The sequence below is a fragment of the Aythya marila genome, assembly GCF_965140915.1.
Source record: "Aythya marila genome assembly, chromosome: 1".
Classification (NCBI taxonomy): domain Eukaryota; kingdom Metazoa; phylum Chordata; class Aves; order Anseriformes; family Anatidae; genus Aythya; species Aythya marila.
Window position 1 is genome coordinate 138,467,230 of NC_139042.1, and position 26,844 is coordinate 138,494,073.

Consider the following 26,844-nt stretch of genomic DNA (forward strand, 5'->3'; position numbering starts at 1 on the left):
CTGTTCTGTGATTTAAAATGTCATGAATGTTCAGACATCAAAGAGGCAAGGCAAGAAAGGCTGCAAGAAAAATAAGTTAGGGAAGCTTCTACTTTTTTTTTTTTTTTTTTTTCATAGAATCATAGAATATCCTGAGTTGGAAGGGACCCTTAAGGATCATCAAGTCCAACTCTTGACACCGCACAGGTCTACCTAAAAGTTCAGACCATGTGACTAAGTGCACAGTCCAATCTCTTCTTAAATTCAGACAGGCTCGGTGCGGTGACCACTTCCCTGGGGAGCCTGTTCCAGTGTGCAACCACCCTCTCTGTGAAGAACCCCCTCCTGATGTCAAGCCTAAATTTCCCCTGCCTCAGCTTAACCCTGTTCCCGCAGGTCCTGTCACTGGTGTTAATGGAGAAAAGGTCTCCTGCCTCTTGACAACCCCTTACGAGGAAGTTGTAGACTGTGATGAGGTCTCCCCACAGCCTCCTCTTCTCCAGGCTGAACAGGCCCAGTGACCTCAGCCGTTCTTCGTACGTCTTCCCCTCCAGGCCTTTCACCATCTTCGTAGCCCTCCTCTGGACACTCTCCAACAGTTTCATGTCCTTTTTATACTGTGGTGCCCAGAACTGCACACAGTACTCGAGGTGAGGCCGCACCAGCGCAGAGTAGAGCGGGACAATCACCTCCCTTGACCTACTAGCGATGCCGTGCTTGATGCACCCCAGGACACGGTTGGCCCTCCTGGCTGCCAGGGCACACTGCTGGCTCATATTCAACTTGCTGTCTACCACGACCCCCAGATCCCTCTCTTCTAGGCTGCTCTCCAGCGTCTCATCGCCCAGTCTGTACGTGCAGCCAGGGTTTCCCCGTCCCAGGTGCAGGACCCGGCACTTGCTCTTATTGAACTTCATGCGGTTGGTGATCGCCCAGCTCTCCAACCTATCCAGATCCCTCTGCAAGGCCTTTCCACCCTCATTCGAGTCCACAACTCCTCCAAGTTTGGCGTCATCAGCAAACTTGCTCAAAATACCTTCTATTCCTACATCCAGATCGTTTATAAAAATATTGAAAAGTACTGGCCCTAAAATGGAGCCTTGAGGGACCCCACTGGTGACCATCCGCCAGCCTGACGCAGCCCCATTTACCATAACCCTTTGGGCCCTGCCCGTTAGCCAATTGCTCACCCATCGTATGATGTTTTTATTTAGCTGTATGGTGGACATTTTGTCCAGTAGGATCCTATGGGAAACCGTGTCAAAAGCCTTGCTGAAGTCCAAAAAAATCACATCAGCTGGTTTCCCTTGGTCCACCATACGGGTGATCTTATCATAAAAGGAAATCAGGTTAGTTAGGCAGGACCTACCCTTCACAAACCCATGCTGGCTAGGACCAATGACTGCTTTGTCCCCCAGGTGCGCCTCAATAAGTTCGAGAACCGTCTTCTCCATGATTTTACCAGGCACTGACGTGAGACTGACAGGCCTGTAATTGCTAGGGTCTTCTTTCTGACCCTTCTTGAAAATCGGCACAACATTTGCCAGCTTCCAGTCTACCGGGACCTCTCCAAATTCCCAGGATCGTTGAAAAATAATGGAGAGAGGTTCCGCGATGACGTCTGCCAGCTCTTTCAGCACCCGGGGATGAATCCCATCCGGACCCATGGACTTGTAGGGATCCAGGTGGAGTAGCAAATCCCGCACACGTTCAGGGTCAGTTGGGAGTTTGTCATCCCCACCGTCCCGGTCCTCCAGCTCAGGGCACCCTGGGTCCCGAAGCCCATCATCGGCATTGAAGACAGAGGCAAAGAAGGCGTTAAGCGTCTCTGCTTTGCCTATGTCATTGTCTGTGAGGAGACCTTCCCTATCAAGGAGCGGCCCTATGTATTCTTTAGTTCTCCTTTTTCCATTCACATATCTAAAAAAACCCTTTTTATTTTCTCTCACAGACACAGCCAGCTTCAACTCTAGGTGTGCTTTGGCCACACGAACTTTCTCCCTACTTTCTTCCTATTTTTCCTGCTATATCTCCCCAGTTTATAATAAAACTTTCATGACCTGACATTTTGAAAAACTTATAAAAAGCAACACTTTACAGAAGGTTTTTCTTGGCCACCTTACATTTTTATTTCATCTGATTCTTCCTTTTCTCCAGTAATAGGACTTGTATTGTTTTTCCAAAGCTTTCAAGACAGACAGATAATAAGGGGTGATGATGTCTTTGTGGAGGATTCTGCCGTGATTTTGTAAGATGTTTTTCTTGTAATTATTATGTCATTTTTATAGTTAATAACTAAAATAAATGTCTCTGCAATAGAGAGCTTTGACTCTGCAAGAGGGTTAAGAAATAAAATGGAAGATACATGTGGGTCTGAAGCTCAAGCATACAAACAAATATGTTAACATGTTAACTCCATACCCAAAATACTCAGTGTCAGATGATTAAGGTAAAGACCCTAAATCTATATTTAGACACATAAATAAAGGACTGCAAACATTAGTTTTGTGAACCATAACGCATTCAGGTCAGTGAATTCTTCAGTCAAATTACTCCTCTGTAGCATTAACTCATTTCTTCACCCTTCATTTCTCTTTTCACTGAGAGTTATGCAACTACAAACTGGTATGTGTTCACTGTTTGCTCATGTGATGGCAGTGTTCTTCCATGTATTTTTTCTCCTTACAGAGTAGAGTATAGCCATTACAAACATGTACACTAAACTTAACTGGAACATGTGCTTCAAAACCTGTGAACATCCACTTATATACAGTTGCTACACAGGCAAGAAGAGTAATAATTTTCATCATTAAAATATATTTCAAAAAGAATCACAAGTGTTGCAATTCAGATGCCAAGAAATGCTAAAATGAATGCTGTCTGTGACATTTGAACCATCAAACGTTAAAAGCATTTATTGTGCAATATACTTACATTTAATTGTACATGTGAAATCACATGAAAAAAGTATTTCAGTTTGGTTTGGAAAGTGAAATGTAGGCCTCGCAGGACAGCTAATTAGCAATGAACATGCAATACAAACTTCTTCAAAGCTGATATATTCTTTCTAGCTCCTAACTTCCTAAATGTGGATGGTTAACAACATTAATATCCCTGTTGAATTCCTGAGCATTCCTAAAGCCATCTGTCAAAGCAGTAATATATATATTTTTCCAGTTCAGTATTCTTTTTTGTCTCAAGATTATTTCTCATGAGGTCACAATATCTGTCAAACTAAGTATTGTGATCTTTTTTGTTTGTTTGTTTGGTATATCATTTTGAACTTGGTTCAAAGCCCACAGAGGTCATCATTAGCAATTTTTTTATTGATTTATACAGGTTTTGCACCCCTAGTGAAGGGAAGGAAGAAAAGGCTGAAATTTGTACAAAAATGTAAAATTCCAAACTTCACAGTGGGCAAAAAGGTCCCTTACATTACTGCTTAATACATTGAGTAGGATTGTCACCCCACACGCAGCGGCTCAAATATTTTGAGTGTGAGGGGAATTTCTCTGCAAGAATTAATGGGGAAGACTTGTGATTTGGATGCTGAAAGGCTTTTGCTTGTTCTGCTCCTGATCATTTTTCTCTCACTTAAGCTCCAACCAACACCCATGAGGAAAACACACACATCATCTGTGTGAATTATCTTTTGTCAAATATCATCTTCTAAAGATGCCTGAATCAAAGCTTAGCTGGCCATGAGTTGAAAGATACACAGGGATTGTCTTGCTATGAAAACCACAGTCTGTTCAACTGTTCATATATTGGAGAGCATGATTAGTGCATAAAATGATAATCTAAAGCAAACAATCAAAAATTCCAGAGAGATCTTCCATTAATCTACTGCTCTCCCATAACAAAAGATCAGAGTTACTGTCCAGTACTTACCTTAGGAATAGCTAGTTTTTCTCCTTTCTCTGGACATTCCTCTGAGTCAGAGCAAGTGTAGTTCTCACTGAAGGACACCAAAGGGTTCACCCTTGGTTTGTGGATGGCCTGGAAGGTTAACTGCGTATTAAGCAGGTTGCTCACTGTTCTCAGCGAAGTGCACACATTGGGAGGCAATGAAGGGTCTGCTAGAAGGTCTGTAATGAGCCCATGTGCTTCTCCCATGACAGCGATATCCACGGTGATGCTGGTACCAGAAGACTGAAGAAAACAAAAGTAGTACAGGTAAGGCAACAGAAATGAGCAACCTCCTGAGCAGTATCAGAGGTAATGGTGAACTCTGTTATCAACTTTTATTAAATCCATTACAAACAGAATGGAAAATTAATAGCATGAAATAATTCTTTAAATAAATTATACTGAATAGATTGAGCATCAGACATAACACTCACAGTCTGTGATGAGTTTAGAATTTTATCATATCTGATTTATCAGCTTTCAGCATCTGCAGCTTACTTAATCCATCTGAATGAATTGTTCAGGCTCCCTACAGATACATAGTCAATGGCCAGGGACTATTTGCACAAATAAGTTGTGAGACATAGCTTAGGATGGGAGTAGTCCCTCTTGAAAGATGCTTTTCTACTGTCCACAGAGGGATCTAGGACAAGTAATTTATGTTCAGTGATTATGCTTAGATGAAGTAAATGAATCCCAAGCATATTCTGAGATTTTAAAAATATTTCCATGATGTTAAAATACAGCATTCTTCTCCAACCAAGTGTGTGTTGGGCAGCTATACCAAAATCAAAATAGAGTGAGAATAGAGCGAGAAGTGGACTTTCCAGGTTTTTTTTTTTTTTTTAATTCAGACAGAAGTAATGAGAATAATTACTCTACAGGCTTGTATGACCAGTTCAGGTGGTCCTTAGTCTCCCTTTGGTTTGAAATATATACCTACTTCACATATATCATTTAAAAAGAATTATTAACCAAAGTGATGTGTAAGCAGAAATAGTACCAAGAAGCAGTTTGCACCACTGACATATCTTGCACACCTTACTCAATACATGTACATAATTGTTCTGCACATTACACACTGCAAACCAACTGTGGTCCAGGCAAACTGCCTTCATACATGTAGCCAGGCCATACATCATGCATGTAGGGAATCTAACACAGCTGGAGCACTGGGCTTCCAGCACATCCACAAGAGGCTTGATTCATAACTGCATCTTTGAACTTCTCCAGATTTCCCAACATTCAGCAGCTCTAATTGCCATCCTTCCTGAAACCCAGTAGGGCAATATATTACCACTGAAAGAAACAGTCTATTGCCAAAAGCACAATAGGTGTCAAATCCGTGAATTGACAACTATATGGTATAATTGCAGAAGACTGAGGATTTTTAAAATCCGCTAGGAGGGAGACTGGATCTGTACAGAAGCAGAATAAATAGGAAGGCATCAGGCACATTGTTTGTTGGTTATGAACTGTGAATACAGCAGTGACATTTCAGCCTCACTAGCTGGTGCACTATAAATCACTATAAATTATATGTGGAGTCACTGATTCAAAACGCTCCAAAACCAAACATTTTTCCTTTGCTGTGCTTCTGAAACATAAACCCAGTCCTACTGTTTGGGGCTTTTCAGTAGACATATGTGCAGTCTGCCTGAGATTCCATTCCAGACAATTTTGTACTCATTTGTTTTCGTGTATATCTTAGTGAAATCTATGATACGCTGTTTTCCAAATGGGGAAGTTATGCCTGTGAAAAGAGCATATGGGCTTCTTGGAGTAGCAGGTACATAGCATGGAGAATTGGGCAGACTGCTTAGCAGGAGAGTGATCAGAGTCCCAGCCAGGAATGACTCACCAGTGACATCATTTATGGACCTCACAGTACATCAAAGAACAGCAAAACAGAGCTTTACATAGCTTCACTCTCATGAAAGGCTTTACAAGCAATAGCAGAGCAAGTCTAAGGAAACTGATACATTAGCTAGGTGTAGCTAAACCTCTCCACTCTACCTTCCCAATCACATAGTGTGGGTATCATGTCCTTGGCAATAGCTGTTTCACTCCACTGATCCAGTCCTCATGTCCTACTTCTTGTTCACACAAAGGCAGTATCAGAAAACCGGACTCCACATTCCCCATCCTGTCATACAATCAGAAAAAAACAGCTTCTTCCCCACATTTCTGGTTGATTTTAATTTGCTATCATGACAAAGAAAAGAAACTACTTGATATAATGAAGTGCTTCTTTATCCTACTGAAAAAAAAAAATAATGTCTGAAGTTAATTTAATGGCTCTCTTCATTGCTTAATCTCTCAGGAGTCCATGCTGAAGATTCTGGCAGATGCTAAAGAAAATTCTTAAATTAAAAGTCAAGGCTTGGAATAGGAGGAATTAATTATCTATCTTAGCCTCCACCATGTAAAACAGACCAAAGGGGTGAGAGGGAGAATACATCATTCGAAGTGCGATAGAAGCCTCATACTTTCAGCAAAAATGCATAATCTACAGTTTGAAATTCTATTAAGCCTGGAGCCAGGAGTTGTTGACTGCTGATCAGAGATAGAGATTAATACTTCAATGAAGTAAACACGTCTGACTCAGTGGGCCATATGCAGAGGCCCAGATTTTGTGTTGCAGTACTAATATTTTGCAAAGCAGCCAGCATTGTTCTTGTTGATAAGCACCAAGTGGGGCAAGGGAGAGCCTTGCTCTTCTCAATGGTGTATTTCTGCCACATGGCCTCTGACACATGGGGAGGCCTTGAATCCATGACCCATCAGGATTGCCCAGCTCCAACAATGGGCTCTGCTGTGTTACGTGAGGAGCTGGTGCAGGGGCCACAGGGCCCCTGAACAGGGATGCTACACTCTGGGTCTCCTCCTGCCCTGGGCTGTGTCAGCACCTCACTGCCAAGGACAGCCAGCACTCAGATCAGGTTAGGCACCTTACAAACAGCAACACTGCTGTTGCCCATACCCCTGCCAGGGAAAATAAGTTATATATTGTATTATATATAATTATTATAATTAATATAATATGTAATACATTTATTTATATATAATAATTAATATACATTATAATGTACACTTGATTATTAATATAGTAAATATTATAATAATAACATATAAAAATGTAAATATAAGAATATAAAAATTAAAAATATAATAAAAATAACATGATGTATAATTAATACAATATATATATAATTGTATATAATTGTATATATTGTACAATTATTATAATATAAATATCATATATTGTAGTACAGTCTTGTTTGAACTACTTGTAATACTAACACACTCAAGCCTTACAGCATATTTTAAAGGAGAAGGATCATGCTTAAAATCAGTTTGAAGAAAAAAGCAGGAAGGACGTCTCTCTTTCACCAGATTCAGTACATTAACACATTAACAACATATGCTAAATTTATAGTTTGTATGCTAAAATGTAATTGAATTGAACCTCTATATAGGAAAATATTTGTTACTGTTGTTGTTGTTGTTTGGCTGGTTGATTTCCTGGCAGTTTGAATATTTCATCCATTTCAGAATGAACTTTGAATACTATCAGACTACTCTGACTAGAAAAAATACAGATACTTAAATGACTATTTCCTTAAAACCATTATAAAATGAATGCATGATTTTTTTTTTAAAACTGTATTTTTTGATTCTCTAATATAAAACAGCAAATTGCTGACAATTTTAGATTGACATCATAGTATATATGCATATACACCCATGTACAGATATATGTACAGTCTTTTTTAAGGGTAAAAGTGCATAAAAAACACATGTTCAGATTTGATATGTGGTTTTCTATTAATGTGCATAGCCTCTGCATGAACTGATCTGGATTCTTTCCAAACCACTTTACTCATCTAAACACAAAGACCGGATACTTGGGAATACAGGCATGAATAATGTTTGCAACCAACAAAAAACAAACAACCCTCTAACTTGATAAAAATAGAACAAACTGACCAACCAAAAGCAAACACCCGTGCTAAGGTGAATTTTAATTTCACACTGGTGAGTATTCATTTATCAATCTATGCTAATAATTGTGAATTCAGTTTCCTCACAAGCATTTTGGAGAAGGCTGGGTTACTGCTCACTTTGTGACTTCATTCTCACTCTGATTTAAGCGATGTCATGCAGTGACTAAAACCAAAGAGTTCTAGGGCATGAGAACAAGAAATTGAACAGACAAGAAACAAAAGTAAGACCACATCAACTATGCTCTTTGATAACTAAGTTAATGGATAAAATATGTTCCTTACAATGCTGTAAAACAGTTGGCATTGTTTTTATTATTTTATTATTTTTATTTTTATTTTATTTTATTTTATTTTATTTTTCCTTCTATTTTTAAACTGGCATTCAGGTGGGTATTTGAGGCTGTGATAACACCTGGGAATCCCAGTGGATTCCCACTTCTTGTCTGTATTCAGGCTTCATTTTAGGTACAGAAATAAAAGAAAGGGGTTCTGTCCTAAAAAAGTCATATGGATAAAAAAAAAAAGGTGGCAATATGATGGTAGAAAGCATTACAGAGCAGGGACAGACCCACACATTTCCTAGCACCAGCTGCAATCATCCATACTTGCATAGGTGAGGGCTTATGGGGAACTTGTAAGAAGTGCCCATGAAGTGCCCATACTACCGCCAATTTACAATACCAAATCACAGGCAGCATGTCCTACTGTCACACTGACAATTTTTGTCAGAGCAGAGAATTTTTATCTTCTAGGAATGTTCTTAAGTGCAATAGGAAAACAATGTTCTGGTAAATTTTAATGATCACTTGGCATTTTCAGACTTGAATAATTCATTTTGGATTCCATAACATGGCTGGAACAAAAACTTGCAAAATTTGCATAACCTTCTGTATGCTTTTATATTACATTTTGCAAAATCCCATTTATTTTCTTCCATTATATTATATTATGCAAAAAAAATAAAATAAAATAAAATCTGAGAATAGTTTTTACTCACTAGGGGAAAAAGCAGATAAAATTGTGCAGAAAAAAAAAAAAAAAAAAAAAAGTAAAAATAACAGAATCCTTTATTCACAAGACCTGATACGTAAATTTGGTTTAGAAGTTGATCAGTTGACCCACCAGTGAAGCAAATTTGATGTTTTTATATGTAATGGATGCTCTACTGCAAATAAAATTCTGTCCCCCACCTTTCCTCAATTAGTATTCTGCATATGTTTTACATGAAACTGGACTCATCTAGCTTAACTAAAAAAATACTACTCTCTTTCCACCCCACAGTAAAGGATGTCTAACATGACTACACTACACAAAACAGTCAAAATTTAAGCATAATAATAACATAATAATACGAGAAAGGAAAAAATAAAACAGTTATCAAATACAAACCACAAATCATTTCACATAACTTCACGTTAAAAAAATAAAATATTCATTTGCTGTGGCTTGTAGAGGGAAAAACCATTAAAGGCAGAGATACTGGCCTTTCACCACATTACACTCGAGAACACTCTGTAAGTGAAAGAATGCGGGAGGCAGGAGGAGAAAAAGGAAAAGAGCAGCATCCAGCATATCTTCAATCTTCACACAATTATGAGCAACAATAAATCACAATTTGATATAGTTTCCAAGTCACATCATGAGCAGCCAGGCCAAGCTCTCTGGAAACAAAATTAAAAGCAAATATAATTCTCCATTATTTTAATGTCCACAGAGCGATTTGAAGGGTAAACATGAATTGGCTTCTATGGAAATAATGAATCATTTTAAAGGCGCCACAAACTTAACTACTCCACCTTTCACTGGATGACTAAGGAGAAAAGAAAATCATGTGTACAATTCTTTGACATTCTGCTTTTCTGCATTTAAAGCTGCAGAACTGCTGTCTTACTCAGACTTCTTATTTTTATTTTATTCTGATCTTGTCCTAACACAAGATTTGTGTTTTTCTCTTTGCCTGTGAACAGTTATGAGATTTCTGATGATCTTTTCTCGTGAAGCATAGCATTTCCACTTCTGTCTGGAGGTGAACATGCCACAAGCTCTGTCAAACAGGCATATTCTTTGGTATATAGAATATATACCAAATATAACACCTATATATAACAAATATAACAGAATATAACACCTTCCTTTTGTCCCAGCATACTGATCAGAGAAAACTTTCCCTAATCACTAATGTGACCGCTGATTTTACTGTTGATGCTTTAAAGCACCCAGAAGCGTGTAACCATAAAACAATCTTGTGTGAGCCATAGGGATTACAGTTCTGACTGTAATCTGGGTACATGGCATTTGGGCTGGCATCACCATAACAACTGAGCCTTTCCTGGTAACAGTTAAGCTGAACTCTGGTCTGCTCAGGAGGAAATGCTGAGACTAACACACGTGGTGCACCTGTAGCCAAAGCACTCACCTGCCCCATGTCATAGGGGCTCCTAGGACCAAAGTGCAGCCAGCAGAAATTTTTAGTAGTAGTTCTGCAGACAGGAGATCCAGTAAAATGGGGCTCACTGTAGGGCTGTATTCTGTGCCCCCTCGGCACTTGCTGCAGTGTGATGACCCTGTTTCCTGACAACAGCCCTGCAGGAGCATGGTCAGCAGCAGGCGGACATGCTGGGAGCTATGGGCACAGTGAGGAGCAGGTTTACACTTCTCTCCCATAATCCATCTCTGTGTTAAGCTTCCAGTTAGCTACTACCAAAAAAGGCCACTAATTTGGATCTTCCTCTGATATCCCATCATACGTCGTAACAAGATTTCTGGGAAGATAGTAATCTTTGGTGCTTCTTCCCATCTGTCAAATTTGCTTTAAACCATCAGACGGCACCATCACATAAGCCTACTTTGTTCAGAAAACCAGTATGAAAACAACACCATTTTTAAATGGCTCTAACATTTAATCTATTCGGACTTTGCAAATCATGAATATGGAGTCTTTCAGAAAGAGGCAGGGTCTGAGGAAGAAACACTTTGCTTCTCTTACAAGATCTGTGGAATGCATCTCAATGTTTACAGCAAACTTCATCAGTGGCTGCAGGCACCATCTTGACGTCCTGCACCCCTGTTTTAGGTGGCAACATTCACAGAGCTCATGGCTAAAGCTGACTTAACTTCTTCCATTACAGGACCTTTCAGTTTGTGATAACGTTGTCAGCCAAAAAGCTCAGACTCAACTGGCTTGTGCCGGGTATTTGCCTGGGGTGAATTATTTCAACATTTGAGAAAAATTGTTCAGACATTTACAAGAACACTCTTGGAGTGTTTTATTCATGCTAAGAAATCTTAGTAAACTGATACCATTTAATCTGCAGCAGGCACTGAGTGTGCGTTAAGGCCTTTTGCCTTACCCCGGAAAAAAAAAAAAAAAAAAAAAAAAGCTCACATGATCTCTGCGGTTGGCCAGAAACCAACCACCAAACTGCCTGAGGATGCCACTGGCCCTATGTGCGCACACCTCCACACGCTACTCACATGCCTCATGTGCTGTGCACAACATCCGAAGGGGCAAAGGAACAACACATTTAATCCAAAATTGCACTGTCAGTCTCTAGCTCAGACTTACACCTCAATTATTCTCCCTTCTTGCTGAGGGACAAGGTCATGGTAATTGTTATCACTGCAGTGTTAATATAATTGTTATCACACTGCAGTGATTGCTCCTCTTTCCAGTGTCTAGGCTTGGGTGAGCATCTCTCTTGATGGGCCACAGCTGCTCAGAGGGAAGTCTGTATCAGAGCTTTAGCAGCAACATCTGCTTTAAAGCAACAATGTGCAGGAGACTCTTTTGCATATCATAGGTAGTAGGCAACCTGATATTATGAATACTCAGGGGGTACTTTAAAAAAAAAAAAAAAAAACAAAGAAAAAAAAAACGTATCTTAGAATACATTTTAGTCCTAAGAAGTTTTGGTGCCGTCTGTAATTTTCAAGGGAAACTCACTTCTTGCTCTCAGGTCACCTAAACAAGCTTTATTGGATTTTTAAAATGCAACAAAAGAAAATCTTTTTGCAGTTGTTGGCAAACAAATAAAGACAAAGATAGATGCAAATGCACAAATCATCTCAAGGAGTGGGGTCATTAGTTTTGGTAAGATTTGAGACCCAAAACTAGGAAGCCTGCATCTGAGTGAGTTCACATACTGGATGTAACCCAAATCAATGGAAGAATTCCCCACTGTCTATATCTGACAGATGGCACCTTAAATTTACCAGTGCCACCAGCACCAGTGTAAAGTAGTACCTAGTTTTCCATGTTCCCTTCTGCCCCAGTGGGACATAAGTATTTCCCCCCATAAGCCACAGAGGGAGGGGGCTAGGGCCTGTCACCCAGAGCTTGAGCTGTTGGTAGCACCACTGCTCTGCAGGACACCAGAACAGTGCAGGGCAAGCTGGAACGAGATGCACTTGGGCTTGGCCTCGAGGTCCAGGGGAAGTCCCAGTTCAAAAAAAAAAGACTCGTGGAGGAGTTTTGGTGACTGTCTGCATAAGGCATTCCACAAGAAGGATCCAGGGTGAGCAGCTCCTGGATGGAGGCGAGAGCACAGGGTGAACTTCCTGGCAAAGAGCCACCATTTTCATCTTGGAAACCTTGTGGAAACTCTTACGCTTATGCTTGATGTTCTCAGCAGAGCCTCAGGGACTCAGTCACCCAATTCCCAGGGACTTTCCATGTGATTTGACTGCCTAAAAACCTTAAACTATCATGACTATCCCAGTCTGAAGAACTATTTGACGATGTAGAGCAGATCACAGAATCAGCCATAAACAGTTGGGGCTTATTATTTAAGAAGTAGACACAACTCCAGCTAAACTCAGAACTTTAAAAATTATTACTTTTCTTTAAAACACAGCAGATGGAAAAAATTAAATTCTAAATGGGGTTCAAATCTGCTTTGAATAACACAGACTGAGGAATACAATTCTGTACTACAGAGACTGTCCTCAATTGTCTTACATTATTGTTCTTCAATTTGTACATCAGATGGTCACAAATTGGTAGCTTGAAGCTGATAGTTTGCATTCATGTGAAGAAAACAGTGACAACCGTCTTCAGTCTCAACTTGAGATGTAGCAATATCAGCTGGCCCAGCAGGAGCAGGATGCAGGGTGCACACGTTGCGGAGGATATGTCATCTATTAATACCTGGTGATCTTACCCATGTGAGTTTACAGTTCCAATAACCCAACTGCCTGCTTAGCACAGGAAGCTATTTTGATTCTATGGTGAACTGAAACACAGCAGCCAAATACACAGCATGAGTTAAAAAAAGATTCATTGAAAGCAATAATCACCATTCTGCCTCCTGCCTACTAACTAATCCTCCCACATTTTCAACTTGACAGTCTCAGTTACACTAGAACAAAGCCAAAGGAACTGTATACTCCTGTATTTTATCCCTTTCAAAATATCTCAGCCTCTTTCAGGATGTAGCTTGGGAAGTGATATCACAATTATCAGCAAGTTGCAGAAATACATATGAAAACTACCCCATCTAAAAGTTCATGTCCACCTCAGTCCTTCACCATGGACATTAAGCAGAACAGTATGATTAAATACCACTAAAGCAATAATGCAAATATATTAAGATAAAAGTTTTTGTTTGTTTGTTTGTTTGTTTGTTTGTTTGTTTTTTGGGGGGTGGGGGGCGCTTTCAGAGAATTGCTACGGAGAGCATCGCATATGTTCTTAAATACTAGAAGTGAGCTGGCATAAATTGGGGAAGAAATCAAGCAACTGGGGAAAAAAAATTGAACTCTGAGGTTTAAAGAACAATTCAATGAGTCTTGCAAACCAGAATAAAACAAAAATTAGAATCTAGAAAATCTTCATCACTGAAGTTGCAGTTAAAGTGTCTTTAAAGTTCAGTTTGTTCTTTCTGAAATTATGACAGGGATTTGGAAATTAGCCAACTGTGTATCTTGTGCTGTATTTTGCATGTGCTGTAGGAAAAAGAGCAGGAAGATCTAATGAAACTCTTCAGGCAGACAGAACACTAATGATATTTAGTGGCTGAGTTTTCAGAGTGCTTTCACTTAAACCAAAGGCAGGCATAGATACTCTGAACTTTTTGAAAAAGATAAAATCTGAGGTTATGAAAATCAGGTGATTGCCTCACCGTAATCAAATCGGTCAAATTTTAACACTATTTCCTTCTCCATCAGTCCTCGTGGTTTGCATTATTTTCTCTCTCCTGATTTAGAGTGCTCACACTAATACCAGTCAAATAACCATCTAGCCTCCTCCTCCTCCTCATGACTTAGTCACTAATGAACTCTGTGAAAAGAATTAAACATTTTTCTTTAAGACTCAGCTTTGGATTCTTACATTATGACTCATTCAAGACAAGCATCTTTTACCTTACGGACTTACAACCACCAAATCCTCCATCATCAGCACTGAAGAGTTGAGATTTCTCTCAAGAGCAAGCTACTTCAACATCCAAAGCCAGGACATGCAAATGGCACACTAAGCATGCACTCACTATATGTGAAAATCACCTACCTCTCCTCAATTACATATAGGAAGATACTTCAGTAAAGCAGCAGATCAAAGAAGAGAGAAACAGTAATTCATGTGCAAGAAAAACAAAACACTATCCTTTACATGTCTTCCGTGATGTTTAAATGATTTTCTGTGCTTAACACAGATACAAGCTGACAGACCAGCAAGCCCTGAAGACTGTTTCCAACCTACTTCATTCTTGACCTGCAAGGATTTACTTAAAGACACACTAGGTTATTTTATACTATAAGCTTACTTTGCCTTTGTTGTCACAAATGAGAAAAAACATTTCCATGCTGAGATATAAGGTGTACAGCTGATCACAGCAAGAGGTCAATGGCTGCATAAAATGGTCGTTTTCAGTCCAGAGTTCTGGCCTACAATCTATGACCCAGATGCTAAAGGCTCTGTGACTTTCTAAGAAACCTCATCAATCTTTAATTTCTTTTCTGAATCTGGTGACTGATTAGTTCTGGGTTAGCACAGTTTTAGTCTAAGTAAGGACCTCCTTTCCTTTCAGCTGGTGGCTTTTAGGTTGTGAACATCTCTTGACTTACACTTTAGACAAAAAAAAAAAAAAAAAAAAAAAGAAATAAAATGCAGATAATAACCCTACTTATTATATGTTGATTGCCTCTCAATTCTAATTAGAGATTCATCCATCTGCGCTTCTGATTCATGAACATCTCACCATACCGAACTCTGAGCACCTGGCTCAGGATCTCCACTTTTTGATGAGGGTCAAAACACTTCTATGCTTGGAAAGCTTGGATTCAAATTCACATCTAAATTTAGCAGCATTGGCTTCTCATTTACAAGAGACAACCAAAGCCATAGAGACCAAAAAGCAGATCATGAAGCATTTGTGCTTACACTGGCAATCCATCTAGACAATGATTTCTACAAAATCATTGTAAATTTCTACACTGACTTACGCTTTCTTTTTGGATGTAGGTGTTAAGAAAAAAAAAATCAATTGTGGTTACACATGTGACACATGTTATTTAAAATGTTAAATTTTAAAATGTTAAATGTACACATATTACTTAAGATATTAAATCGCTTTGCAAAGTTGAATTTCAGTGATTCATCTGAATATACTCCAGTAAGAAATGAATGATGATACATTAGTGAGTGCAAAATAAGCCCTTATGATTACTGAACAGATTAAGTAGGCTGAATTTGGTGGGACAAGATGACCCACTGAAACCCCAGCAGCAGGACTTTTTCTGAGAAGCATCACAATAGAAATATCAAAATCACATTTAAAAGAGAACAAGTGAATGCTTAAGACATTGCTTCTTTCTGAGCACACTGCCCATACTCAGGCAAGCAGCCTGCTGGTACTCATACTTTGGTACAGGTGAGGCTTGTAACACTCCTACCTCTGCTGACGCTGAAGAACCATGTGCTGCTACGGTGAAGCTAACTATCAAGTCCTACATTACCACAGAGTCAACTCAAAATAAATAGCACCGTCTGATGGGTAAGTCACCTGCAGCACTGACATCTATTACTTTTCAGACAAGTAATAAGGTACTTCTGCCAGGAGGCATGCACATGCAAGTACATGCTGAACCATGCATTTCAGAGCATGCAAATTTTGCTGAGGGTGGCAGCAGCACAGAGAGTATACTACACTGCCCAGGCAGCTGGCACACAGCGTACCACACAGGTACCAAATCCTGAGGGGTGAAGCCCACCAGTGGCAGAAGAGAGGTCCTATACACAACCTAGCCACCAGCTACCACTGGGTGTGTCAGTGTAGTGATCTTGCATCAACACAGTTCATCTGAATGCAAGAAAAATAACAAGTGTGGAAACCTAAAGAACTATGGAGAAGTATAGAGAATACATAAAAGCAGGACAAGGGATCAGGAGGAAGAGGGAGACATATTGATAGGTTGAAATCAAAGAGGAGGACACAAGGAGGGCTACTTTCAAATCAGCTGGCATTAGTGCCTTAAAACCACACAGAGCTTCATGTTTCCTGGCAGATGGGTTAAAAGGCTGCTCTGAATTTTTAAAAGGGTGTGTAGGAAAGCAGTACCAACATGTAAATCTCTCCTTTATCATTGAAAATCATCTATTTGAAAAGGTGTATCAGTAGCAAGTTTTGGTAGTTTAACTCACCAGGAATCTTACTAATCAGTGGACTTATTACTGATCTGTTTGCTGATAACACTTCACTTTCAGTCACACAAATTTGCCACAGAGCTGTCTTCCACAAAGAACAGTGTCCTGAGAAACTAGAAACTGGGTTTCAAACTAGGCAGCTCAAGTGTTCTCACTTTATTGACAACTTTATTGTCAGTATTATGTACCATGACAGAAAGGTACTGGCTTGGGAATTTCTGACAACTTAAAGGGCTTATTTTAGCTTTGTTTCAGCAAAATTTAAAACATTTTTTATTAAAATATAGGAATGGGAATTCATTTCAACTTTGCAAAATTTAAATCTTCACTTTGAAAATGTTGAAACAAACTTGCTTTTATTTTATTTTATTTTATTTTATTTTATTTTATTTTTTAATTTCATCCGGAAAAATTATGACTTCTTGTCTGCAAAACAGCCTGGTACCCACATTCGCACTTTTTGCCACATCAGACTTCTGCAGTGCCTTAGTGTGTCGCTCACATTCACAGGTTCATTGTTGATTTAAATAGGACTGATCCATAATGGTCTAGATGCTGAAGATGACTTCAGTATTCTGGTTTGCTAAGAGTAGTGACCTAGTGTAAGATATTTAATTAGAAGTCTCCCTCCACAGTCAGCTTAACTTTAAGAGGTGACTCAGAATAACAAACACGTAAGACCACTTTGATCACAAAGAAACACTTGACTTCCTACCATTTACCTTGTTGAAGAGCCATGTACATCTCTCACTGCCAAGCTTTATGTAATCATATTTGTTAACCTACTGAAACAGACAATGAGCCAAACTGTTTGCCATACAGTACTCTAACAAAGCTGATGTGCATTTAGTCTTCCTACATCTGCATTATCTCCCTGACTGCTTCAGTCTGAGTCTGACTGGTGGTCCCAGACACCCCTTTTATTCTATTAAAGTTAAAAAATATATATAAATAAGTTTACTGACCAATTCTCTCTGCATACACCTCTGCTGCTCCTAATGCATTTGGTGGGATTTGGGGCAATAAAATAAGGAATCAAAGTTCTCCAGAAAGAATAAAAAAATAATAAAAAAATGAGTTAATTATTTGTTCTTTTAAAAGAACAAATTCTTAGCAAAATGCAGATTCCTGTAATTCCCAACAAAATGCTAATACAGAGCAGGAAACATAAAACAGTAATGCTCACACTGTGAAGCACTGGCATTTTGCCAGTAACATGAAGCCAGCCCTTAATCTGAATATGAGTTTATTTGTATCCATCTCATCTTTTATTGCAAGCAAAAATGGCTGTAGAGAGCAGAAACATTCTATCTGATATTACAGCCAAACGAAATAACTTCACCAAATTAAACATGCTCAAAAATTATCCACTTGCCCTTTTAATCTTCACCGATAGATCAAAGATATATGGTGGATTTCCTGTCAATAAAATCAAGGTGGCATAAGAAGGCAACACGATGAAGTTCCACTTTGTTCTTCTTTTTAGGAAAGATGCTTTCAATCAGGAAGGGATTTCTCTGACATGATACAAATATGCCTTTAAGCCATAACTAACTGTCTAATGATCTAATTCTATACAGACTCAAAGTAATATACTCACACTTAAAGACATTAATAACTCAGTTTAACTTGGGGGATAGGACTTAATTGGAAAGAAAGGAATTAACATTTAGTTGGCCTTTTTATAAACAGAGAAAAAAAAATGTAAATCAAAAGCTGTCTCTAAAGGCTAGCTAATCCTTTGTGTATAAAGAGAACCAGATGAGCCCATGCCAGTTAAGAACAAACAGACAAGTTGCAAATAGGACTTCATATTTAACTCCAAAGCCTGATTTGTGTGGATTTAGGTGTACTTAGTAACCAGGCAAAAAAGATAAAAATCTCATTCTAACTCTATGTATGATTTAGGGGTTTCTTCTCTCCTTCAAGGGCTTGCTTATGTGATCAGCCTAAATGAGAAGCAATTAAAAGATGTTTTGCCAAGTCAACAGTACAAATTATTTTACATAAAACCCTTCCACTGACATACTTCTAACCACACACAGTAACTATTTTTGCTTGTAAAATGACATTCATTTAGGTCTGTATAAACTATTTATGAATCCACCTATAGCACAGCACAATGTTTCCTCCATGCACTGAGCTGACAGCAGAGCAAAACCCCACATGGCTCCAGAAAAGCTGTCTGGCCTCTGCTTCCCCTCCTGCAGCAGCAGCAGCAGCAACGGTCCAGACACCAGCCCTTTGTTACTGATGAGAATGTAAAGAGAAAGGAGATCAGAGCACAGGTCATCTGCTGGAATGGAGCCACTGCCTCGTTTGTAAACTGAGTGATGCCAACTGGGAGCTCCCAGTGGGATGGAGTGAGGAAAGCTGCAGTGTCACTCCTCTTTCTGATGGTCGCTGGCTCCCAGACTGTCTGCTGGTGTCAACAGAACAGGAAAAGGGGAGAGGGGGCTATGTGGCACAAATATGAGGACATCCAGCTGCTGATGTGAAAAGCACAATGGGAGAAGGGGATGTGAGCTTCACAGAGGGCATGACAGCGAGAAATTTGTGGAACAGCTGGTTTAAATACGCAATCAATGCTAAAGCACAGATACTTCCATAAATAAACACACCACAGCACCTGGATACCTGATGCTAGGTAACTGCTTAAAAGGAGTCAGGCCTTCAGAAAGGGTACAGCATAACGACAGCGGTGCAGCTGAGCAGAACTTTTAATACATCCTGTTACGATCATGCAGTTTTATGCGTGAAAAAGCCTTTCCTAGGGATCAGCAGATGGCACTATTCTTCTTTCAAATCATGACTTCACCTCTGCTGTGCACATACCATGCTACCATCGTTTTGGGAGGAAAAAATTCTTAATCCTATTTTTTTTTTTTTTTTTTCCCGCTTTAATATATAAGTATTAGTCCAGTAGCCTCTTACAGTTTTCATTCTTTCCAATGATCTTAAAAACCTTGTATAAACAACATAGAAATCACTGCATCTGGGGGACATGGAGGGAATCTCATAACATTTTCAACTGACCCTCATGTAAAAATGTTCTGCAGTAGAAGGATTACAGATATTTCTGTAGGAATACAGAACTCCCCAGCAATAAATGCAGTGCTTGACAACTGTATTAAGAAAGCAGAATGTCTTTCAAGAAGTAAGTCAAGGATAGCATATACATACACAAATATATCCTTTTACCCTCCATTTCTTATGTATTCTACCAGAGCTGCTAAAGATGCTAAATTAATAATTATGCTGTGTTTAGTAAGAAAGCATTCCCTAAACTTGGTTGAAGATTATTTTACTTACTTAATATTTATCTGTTTATTGTAAAATAGAGCTGCTGAGAGTATCCACAAACAAATTGTATTGGAGGATAGAAAATTAAATAATATTGCAAAAAATGATAATAATGAAACAATACAAAAGCTGAAAGAGTGCTTGCCTGTGCATGCTCATGTAAGCATGATTTATGTCAGCTTCTTGGATGTGGTTTTCAAGAAGATATGAACTGTTTAGCACCAAGTTTGCTATTACATACAAGGCTCCAGTGGCTATGGAAGCAAATCCAGAATGCAGATGACTTGGAAGTACAGAAAGGGCACATTAAAACTGAAGTCTCAAAACCCTCTCATCCTAGACAGGTATTGTGTTTGTTGTTGTTGTTGGTTGTTGTTGTTTCTTCCCAGTCCACCAAAGGACTCATCTGCACTCAAGAATTTATAAATTGGTAACTTTAGGGGCAAATTTACCTGCAGATTGACTCCTCTAACTTCAGCTGGTATCACAGAAGAACTGAAGTTTGCCTGCTATGCTTGAGAGTTGAATTCCCTCACAAATTATTTTTTTTTGTTTTTCTCCAAGCAACTCCCCCCCTTTCAGCTCCTAGAAGTTGACAGGCTGCTTCCTGTTCCATGATCTGTGAATCATGATGCAAATGCCAATTGCTACTCCCCTGTGAAATTAAATTAGGTATCAGAGCACAGCATGAGCAATAAGTTTCCCTGTGATGCCAGCCCTAAAGAAACTGTGCTCTCTCTTCCCCCAGCTGAAGAATGGAGTTCTGAAAGCAAGGTCAAGTTGGTTATTACTCTTTGTAGTCTCCAACCTCCACCAGTCTGCTCAGAGCCAGCTTAAAATAATTTCTCCACTTCCTAGTCATGAGTATAATGGTACCAAATTTAAAGAGTCCAATAATTCACTATATTTATTTGTGTGTTCCTCTGTAACCACTTAACACCATGTGAATTGCAGCAATGCTTAACATACACAGAATACCATGATAAATCACCAGAACTTAGTGCATGTCATACAGCTGGAAAATTGGTAAGACAAGGGTAAGCAATATTAACACATGGCTTATCGAGCAGAAAAAGGGGAGTATATGCGATGTTGCTGTTTCATGCCTTTCAATAGCACTTTGTTAAGCTATAAAATATTCACACTTGGAAAGATCATAGAGTTATGTTGCCCTGTATTATTTTTTTTTCAGACTGATGCCCCTTGGTAACTTACACACATCTTTGACACTGCAGTGTACTCTGAGCAAGGAAGCACCATGGGGGAAATTGAAAGTGGTAGAAAATAAAACAGTAATGTATGACAAGCTGGTTTGAGAACAAAGATTATTGCACATTCTGGAGCCTTTGGAAATCTTGCATTGGTTTAGAGGAGATTCAAACTGTGCTTGAGTCTAAACCAGACTACTTTGCCTCCTTTCTGCATCACCACAGAGCCCATGGGATCCAGCCACTTGCTTCATGGAAAAATAACAAGTGCTCCCACCTTGCATTTCTCCTTCCTTTGTCCTGAGAAACCAGTTCAAGGACCAGACTGGTCATCTGCAAGAAGCATGAGGCCTCCACAGCCTTCTTCTTCAATATCTAGTCTAAGCAGGCTTTCCCTTCCCCAACATCCATGTGCTCCCCTGTGGGTTTTGTGGGTTCATCCAGGATCATTTCCCAAAGGGCTCAGTCCCCTGGAAATCTAATCACAGTCCTTCTCTTCTGGTTTAGCTGCCAGACAAGGGCTGCTGTCGGAGTTACCATGTCAGCAGGAGATTGTTGTGGACTTCAAACTCTGCAAGGTCCCCTGCACAGCTACTGTAGGGATGGCTCAAGCACAGCAAACTAAATTGGTTTTATGTACATCTTGTGCATCTGGTACTGAGTTACCAGTCATCTCTAAAGGATTATAAAAGGACTAAGTTCCATGTCAGTGCATAGATCATGTCAGAATCCATACTCCAATGGTATTGTCTGAAAAATTCAAAATCTAAACTTAAATAGCTGCTCTTTGCTGCTAGTGCTTATCACAGTGTTCAGCTTGCACATTTGTTCTGCAAGTTACTGAGTCACCTGCATCTGAGAGACTATTAAATCACCTCAGAGCCAAGCCATAGGTCTGTTTATTGCCCTAAGTTCTCAAAAGTATCCTTCTGTCATTAAAAACAAAAACAAACTGCAAAGCACAACCATCTGGAAGCTTTCAATATTTGGTAGCCAAATGAATGTAGAGCAAAACCTTCATCTATGCATACCTCTTATCAGATCCACTTAAGGTAACAATATCCCACAAAAGGTCCTCTGGGTTTTCTGGAAGTCGCAGAGGACTCGTTGCCTGTACAGTTAGCAAAAGCTTTAGACCACTTCTGGGAATGCAAATGAATAGGATCCACGTGATCCCAGTAATAAAAGGCTCCTGTCTCTTTACAAAGCATTGAAATGCCATCTGGCAATTTTGTTGACGTCAGCAGGCACAGAAAAACAACAACCACCTCCCCCAAAAAAGCAAAAGCCTTGAGCGGGAGGGGGAGGAATGCAGCCTTCCTCCATGCATGTGCACTTCAGGCTGGTGTTACTAAAAACCTGCTACAGCAGCAGCACTGTCAGCTGACAGAGCAGTAATTCTGTGGCGGGCAGCGCAGGCAAGCATGTTATTTTCTCCTGCTTTCACCTTTGCAGATCTCCTCTGAAAAATGGGGTCTCTCTTGCTCTCCTTAAGCTACTGAAGATTTTCAGAGTAACTGGTTAAGTCTCATGAGAAAAAGACGTCAGTTTTCTTAGGGAGGGGAAACTGTTGCAAGTACACAGGGTAATGAAGAACACCAGGTATCTAATCTCTGACCTGGCAAAAAGCAGGAGTCTGTTACCTCGTGGTACTCTCCCTCCATTGACAAGTCCCAAAGCACACACAGAAAGCAAACATCAAAGCAACTTGTTTTTATATCACTGAGAGTTCCTTGCCCCTCAGTTTAAGAGACAAAGCATTAAGCTACATGAACTATATCCTCTCCATTATTTTGTCTTGTCACAGTCAGCTTGCTGAAAGTTTATGCACAGGGAACAAATCTCTCAGGGTAGAGTGCAGGGAAAGATATAAGGCTTCCAACAACACGCTGGTAAATTTGCAGAGTATGGAAAAAGCACCACTCATTTTGTCTACTTTGACTTAATTTCTTGCACATTCATCTGGAACATGAGGAAAGAAGTTCTGTACTATTTATGTAAAATTTCACATAAATATTTCAAGATGACAAATGATAAATGACCCTGGACACCGCATGAATAATGTTCAAATCCTGCAGGAATAATATTATATGCTGCAGCTACTAATTTTATATTATATTTAATAGAAGGCATAATATTGCTCCCAATAATTATATGCCACATGAACATAGAAGCAAAACAAAGCAAAAAACCAACACACATTCATGCACAAAACCAACATTTTAAGTCGTTAAGGCAAATTCCCTTTCCTGTGATGAGCTAAAATAGTACTGTCAACACGCATGCATGCAGACTAAGCCAGCCATCTTTTTGTATTAATGTATATTCTGCTGTTAGCAAAGACTCCTTCAGTTATTTCCGATCTCCACTAACAAGTCATTCAAAAATGCAGAAAAGGGCAACAGGACAGGATCAGAAACCAAACACCAAGAGGATGGATGTTTCCTCCATGTGTCATATTTAAATCTTGAAGTGAGGAGCTTCAACTTTCAGTGAGGGATGTGAAATTTTACAGTAGCTTTCAGAAAGAAACTCAATACCCTCAACTCTGTTTCTCAACAGAACCATCCAAAATGGGTGATGACTAGAGGGGAGAGATGAAGGGAGGAGGCTGACCTATGACATACTTCACATACTCTAAGTTGTCCCACTGGAGTGGCATCACATAAAGCATATTCCTATGGCTTTACAGGACCAAGGTCTCTCTGACTGATGTATGTAAATCTATCTGAAGTAATAATCCTTTTTTTTCCCCTGCTCACTCACCGTTTTCTCCCTCCTTGACCACATGTCCTCTTACTGAATGAAACTGAGGCATTTTTGCTTACTAAACTGCTCTTTGAATTCCTAATCTCTGCGTTAGCACAAATTTTTAAGAGCAAGTCAAAGCAGCACTTTGTAAATAACTGCAGTGAGACAGCTCTGTGTGGAAACTGGAAAGTTTTCCTTGCTCACATCTTAAGCTTGAAAGCTTACGCTCAATTCAATTACAAAAATTTACAGGTAGTCCACAGTTTCTCTGCAAATCCTTATGTTCTCAGGCAGCCAACCCAGAAGTGAACAAACCCCCAACAAGTGACTACTGTCTGCTACTATATGGGCAATTAGAAGGAAAGTATGTGTTTAACTGAGTTAGCCATAAATCCCGATATGGGAGTGAATCAGAGAATGGAGAAGAGATACAGGTATTTTCTGCTGCCATTTCAGGAAATGCTATGCTTAACATTTCTTTGCTGACTTCTTAAAATACATAAAAAACATCCTTCCATAATTTTCTGCATACACTTAATGTAACTTATTCAAAGGGATGCTGTCATTGACTAAAGGAAGTGGCATGGGAGGAAATCAATGCCACGTATGGATTCTTTTCCACAAACATTTGTTTATTCTTGTATGGATAGTGCTTCTTAATTTTTACAGTTTGTTTTGGGGCATTTGAAAAATCCACATCTCCGCTCAACAGATAAATCCATTGTTTAATACTGTGTAAGGTGCCTAAATGTTTCCTCCTGATTCTTACACTTCCTCACTACAGTTTCACAGGTCATTGAAGGATACATTTTAAAAACAGTTCACTTTTGTTTAGCAATATTTGTACATAAGTCTTGATGTGTTATGAGTTTGGCACCTGCTGTCCCCATCTGAAGACGTCCACACACTTGAAAATCAGGAACCAAGGTTTTGCATTTGGGATCCAAAAAAAACCAACAAAACAAAAAACAAAACACCAGGGCAAACAGGATGAGCTTTATTGCTTCTGTCTTGGGCTTTCAATGAAGAATCAAGGGGGAACTCAGAATACAACACGGATTTCATCCAGCCCTTTGGATATATCCTGCTAAATGGACATACACATCCAACTCACCAGCTGCAGTTTGTGACCCTTCTCACAGCCAGTCCTCAGAGGTCATTAGCCCAGGAGTCTTACCTCATGACATCTAGATTAAGAGTTCTAGAGGCATCTGGCTGATCTAGGTAATAGCTGCAAACATCCTCAGCTGCTCTTTAACCATGGCACCAACTCAGACATCCCTAGAATATTATTTTAGAAGACTTGGAGTGAAAGGGAACAAGAAGAGGTGGACAGAGGGGTTGTAAAATGCTGTGAAGATGATGAGAAAACCTACGGCTACAGAATCATTGCATGTTGACACAAAAGAATCACATTCTGCAGCAGTATATTGGGCTTTTTGTCATGTCTGGTGATAACTGGAGTAACTAATAGACTATTTCATGCTTAGCATGACAGTATTTCATCAATATTATTATGTAATAGGCTAAATTTGAAGGACAAAATGGATACTGATTTTGTTTTCATCACTCATTAAACAGAAAACACCACTATTATCATGTGTCCCATGGAGCCCCTGCCAACTTCCTCCTAAGGCTGCATGGCATCACCTGAGAACAGCGTCAGAGAGGCCTACGACATCACTACAAATCACAGTCAGAAGTCAACCAAAGATTTACAATGCAGGTGCTACACTCACATTTTTAAAGGACATTAAGAAACAAATTAACTAAGCTTTCCAGACCAAAAGTAAAGAAAATTTACTATCCTAGGAAGAGTAAAAACAACAAAAGGCTCTGGGTAAAATCTTTGTTAGGACAAGCAACAGTAAGACATCACAGGTAATTTGATTACATTACTGATATAATGACCACACAAAGTTGTAGATCACCTAGGGACTATCATCTTACCCTCTCCAAAAAGACACAAAAGAGGGGAAAAAAAGGAGAAGGAGAAGGGGAAGGGGAAGGGGAAAAAAAAAAAAGTTAACACAGATTGCAATCCAACAAGTTTTTTAAAATAGGTGTTTACTGAATTTATTCATAATGATATTACCAAATTTGGTTCTCATACTAAAGGTCCTTTGACACCTTTAGCGCAGCTTTCAGAAACCTAAGCACAGATGCACACAGCTATGATTTTTTCCACGGAACATACTTTCAGTTTGACTAGTGACGGTGCACCTTGGTAAGGTAAATAACTAACACCTAACTTTAGCCCCATTTTCACTATCATCACAGTGAGAAAGAGAGGATTTCAGTAAGACACCATGGAGAAGCCATGTGCAGATTTCAAGCTACAACTGTGCTTACAGTCAAGTACTTTACCAAATCAGGGCCACTGCAAGTAAGAGAAGGAAGTCAGTATGTCTAGTGTTTGCTTATACAGAAACACTCTGTACTTGTAGCTGACCTCTGCCATTACTGCTTTAATTTTCCAGTTTTAACAAGGCAAAATTATTTCTGACAAAGGGTAGCTGATTCACATTTGTGATCTTGCCTTTTTGGTAACCCCTGCATTCTCTGCTATGCAAGTCAATCTAGCACATATATAATTTTGAAGAGTTTTAAATTTACTTACCACCGTGTTGAAGTCTTTAGCATGGAGCAATGTGACAAATTTTACTAACACTTATTAAAAATAAAAACGGAAGGGAGCAAGCCATAAATAAAATAATGCACTGGCAAAGACTGGAATGCAATGAATACATCTCCACTTGCAGCACTGGCCAAACCATAGTGCTTTATCATAGAAAAGTAGCTTGAAATAACTTTTCAGAGTATTTGATATATGATACTGCTTTTTTAAAACTGAGAATAGAACAACTTTTGAACTTCAAAGAGAAGTTATTTCCGGTGGAAGGTTTATTTTATTATAAACTTGACACACTGTAGTTGTGACACTGAATAGAGTTGCAATGTTGAAGTTTGGGAAGTTCATCCACACTGTAATGACAGCAAATCACATGAGCCTGAATCCAAGGATTGGGGAGGGGAGGAAGGGGGG

General features: G+C 39.3%; 1 protein-coding gene across 2 annotated transcripts in view; it reads right to left on the reverse strand.

Annotated features, from left to right (window-relative positions):
• PDE3A (phosphodiesterase 3A) overlaps window positions 1-26,844 on the reverse strand; it is a 274,527-nt gene that overhangs the window by 55,016 nt on the left and 192,667 nt on the right. For both annotated transcript variants that reach the window (XM_082784838.1, XM_082784839.1), the window contains exon 3: window positions 3,871-4,131. In XM_082784838.1, coding sequence (XP_082640964.1) covers window positions 3,871-4,131 — 261 coding nt within the window. The remainder of the gene's footprint in view (window positions 1-3,870; window positions 4,132-26,844) is intronic.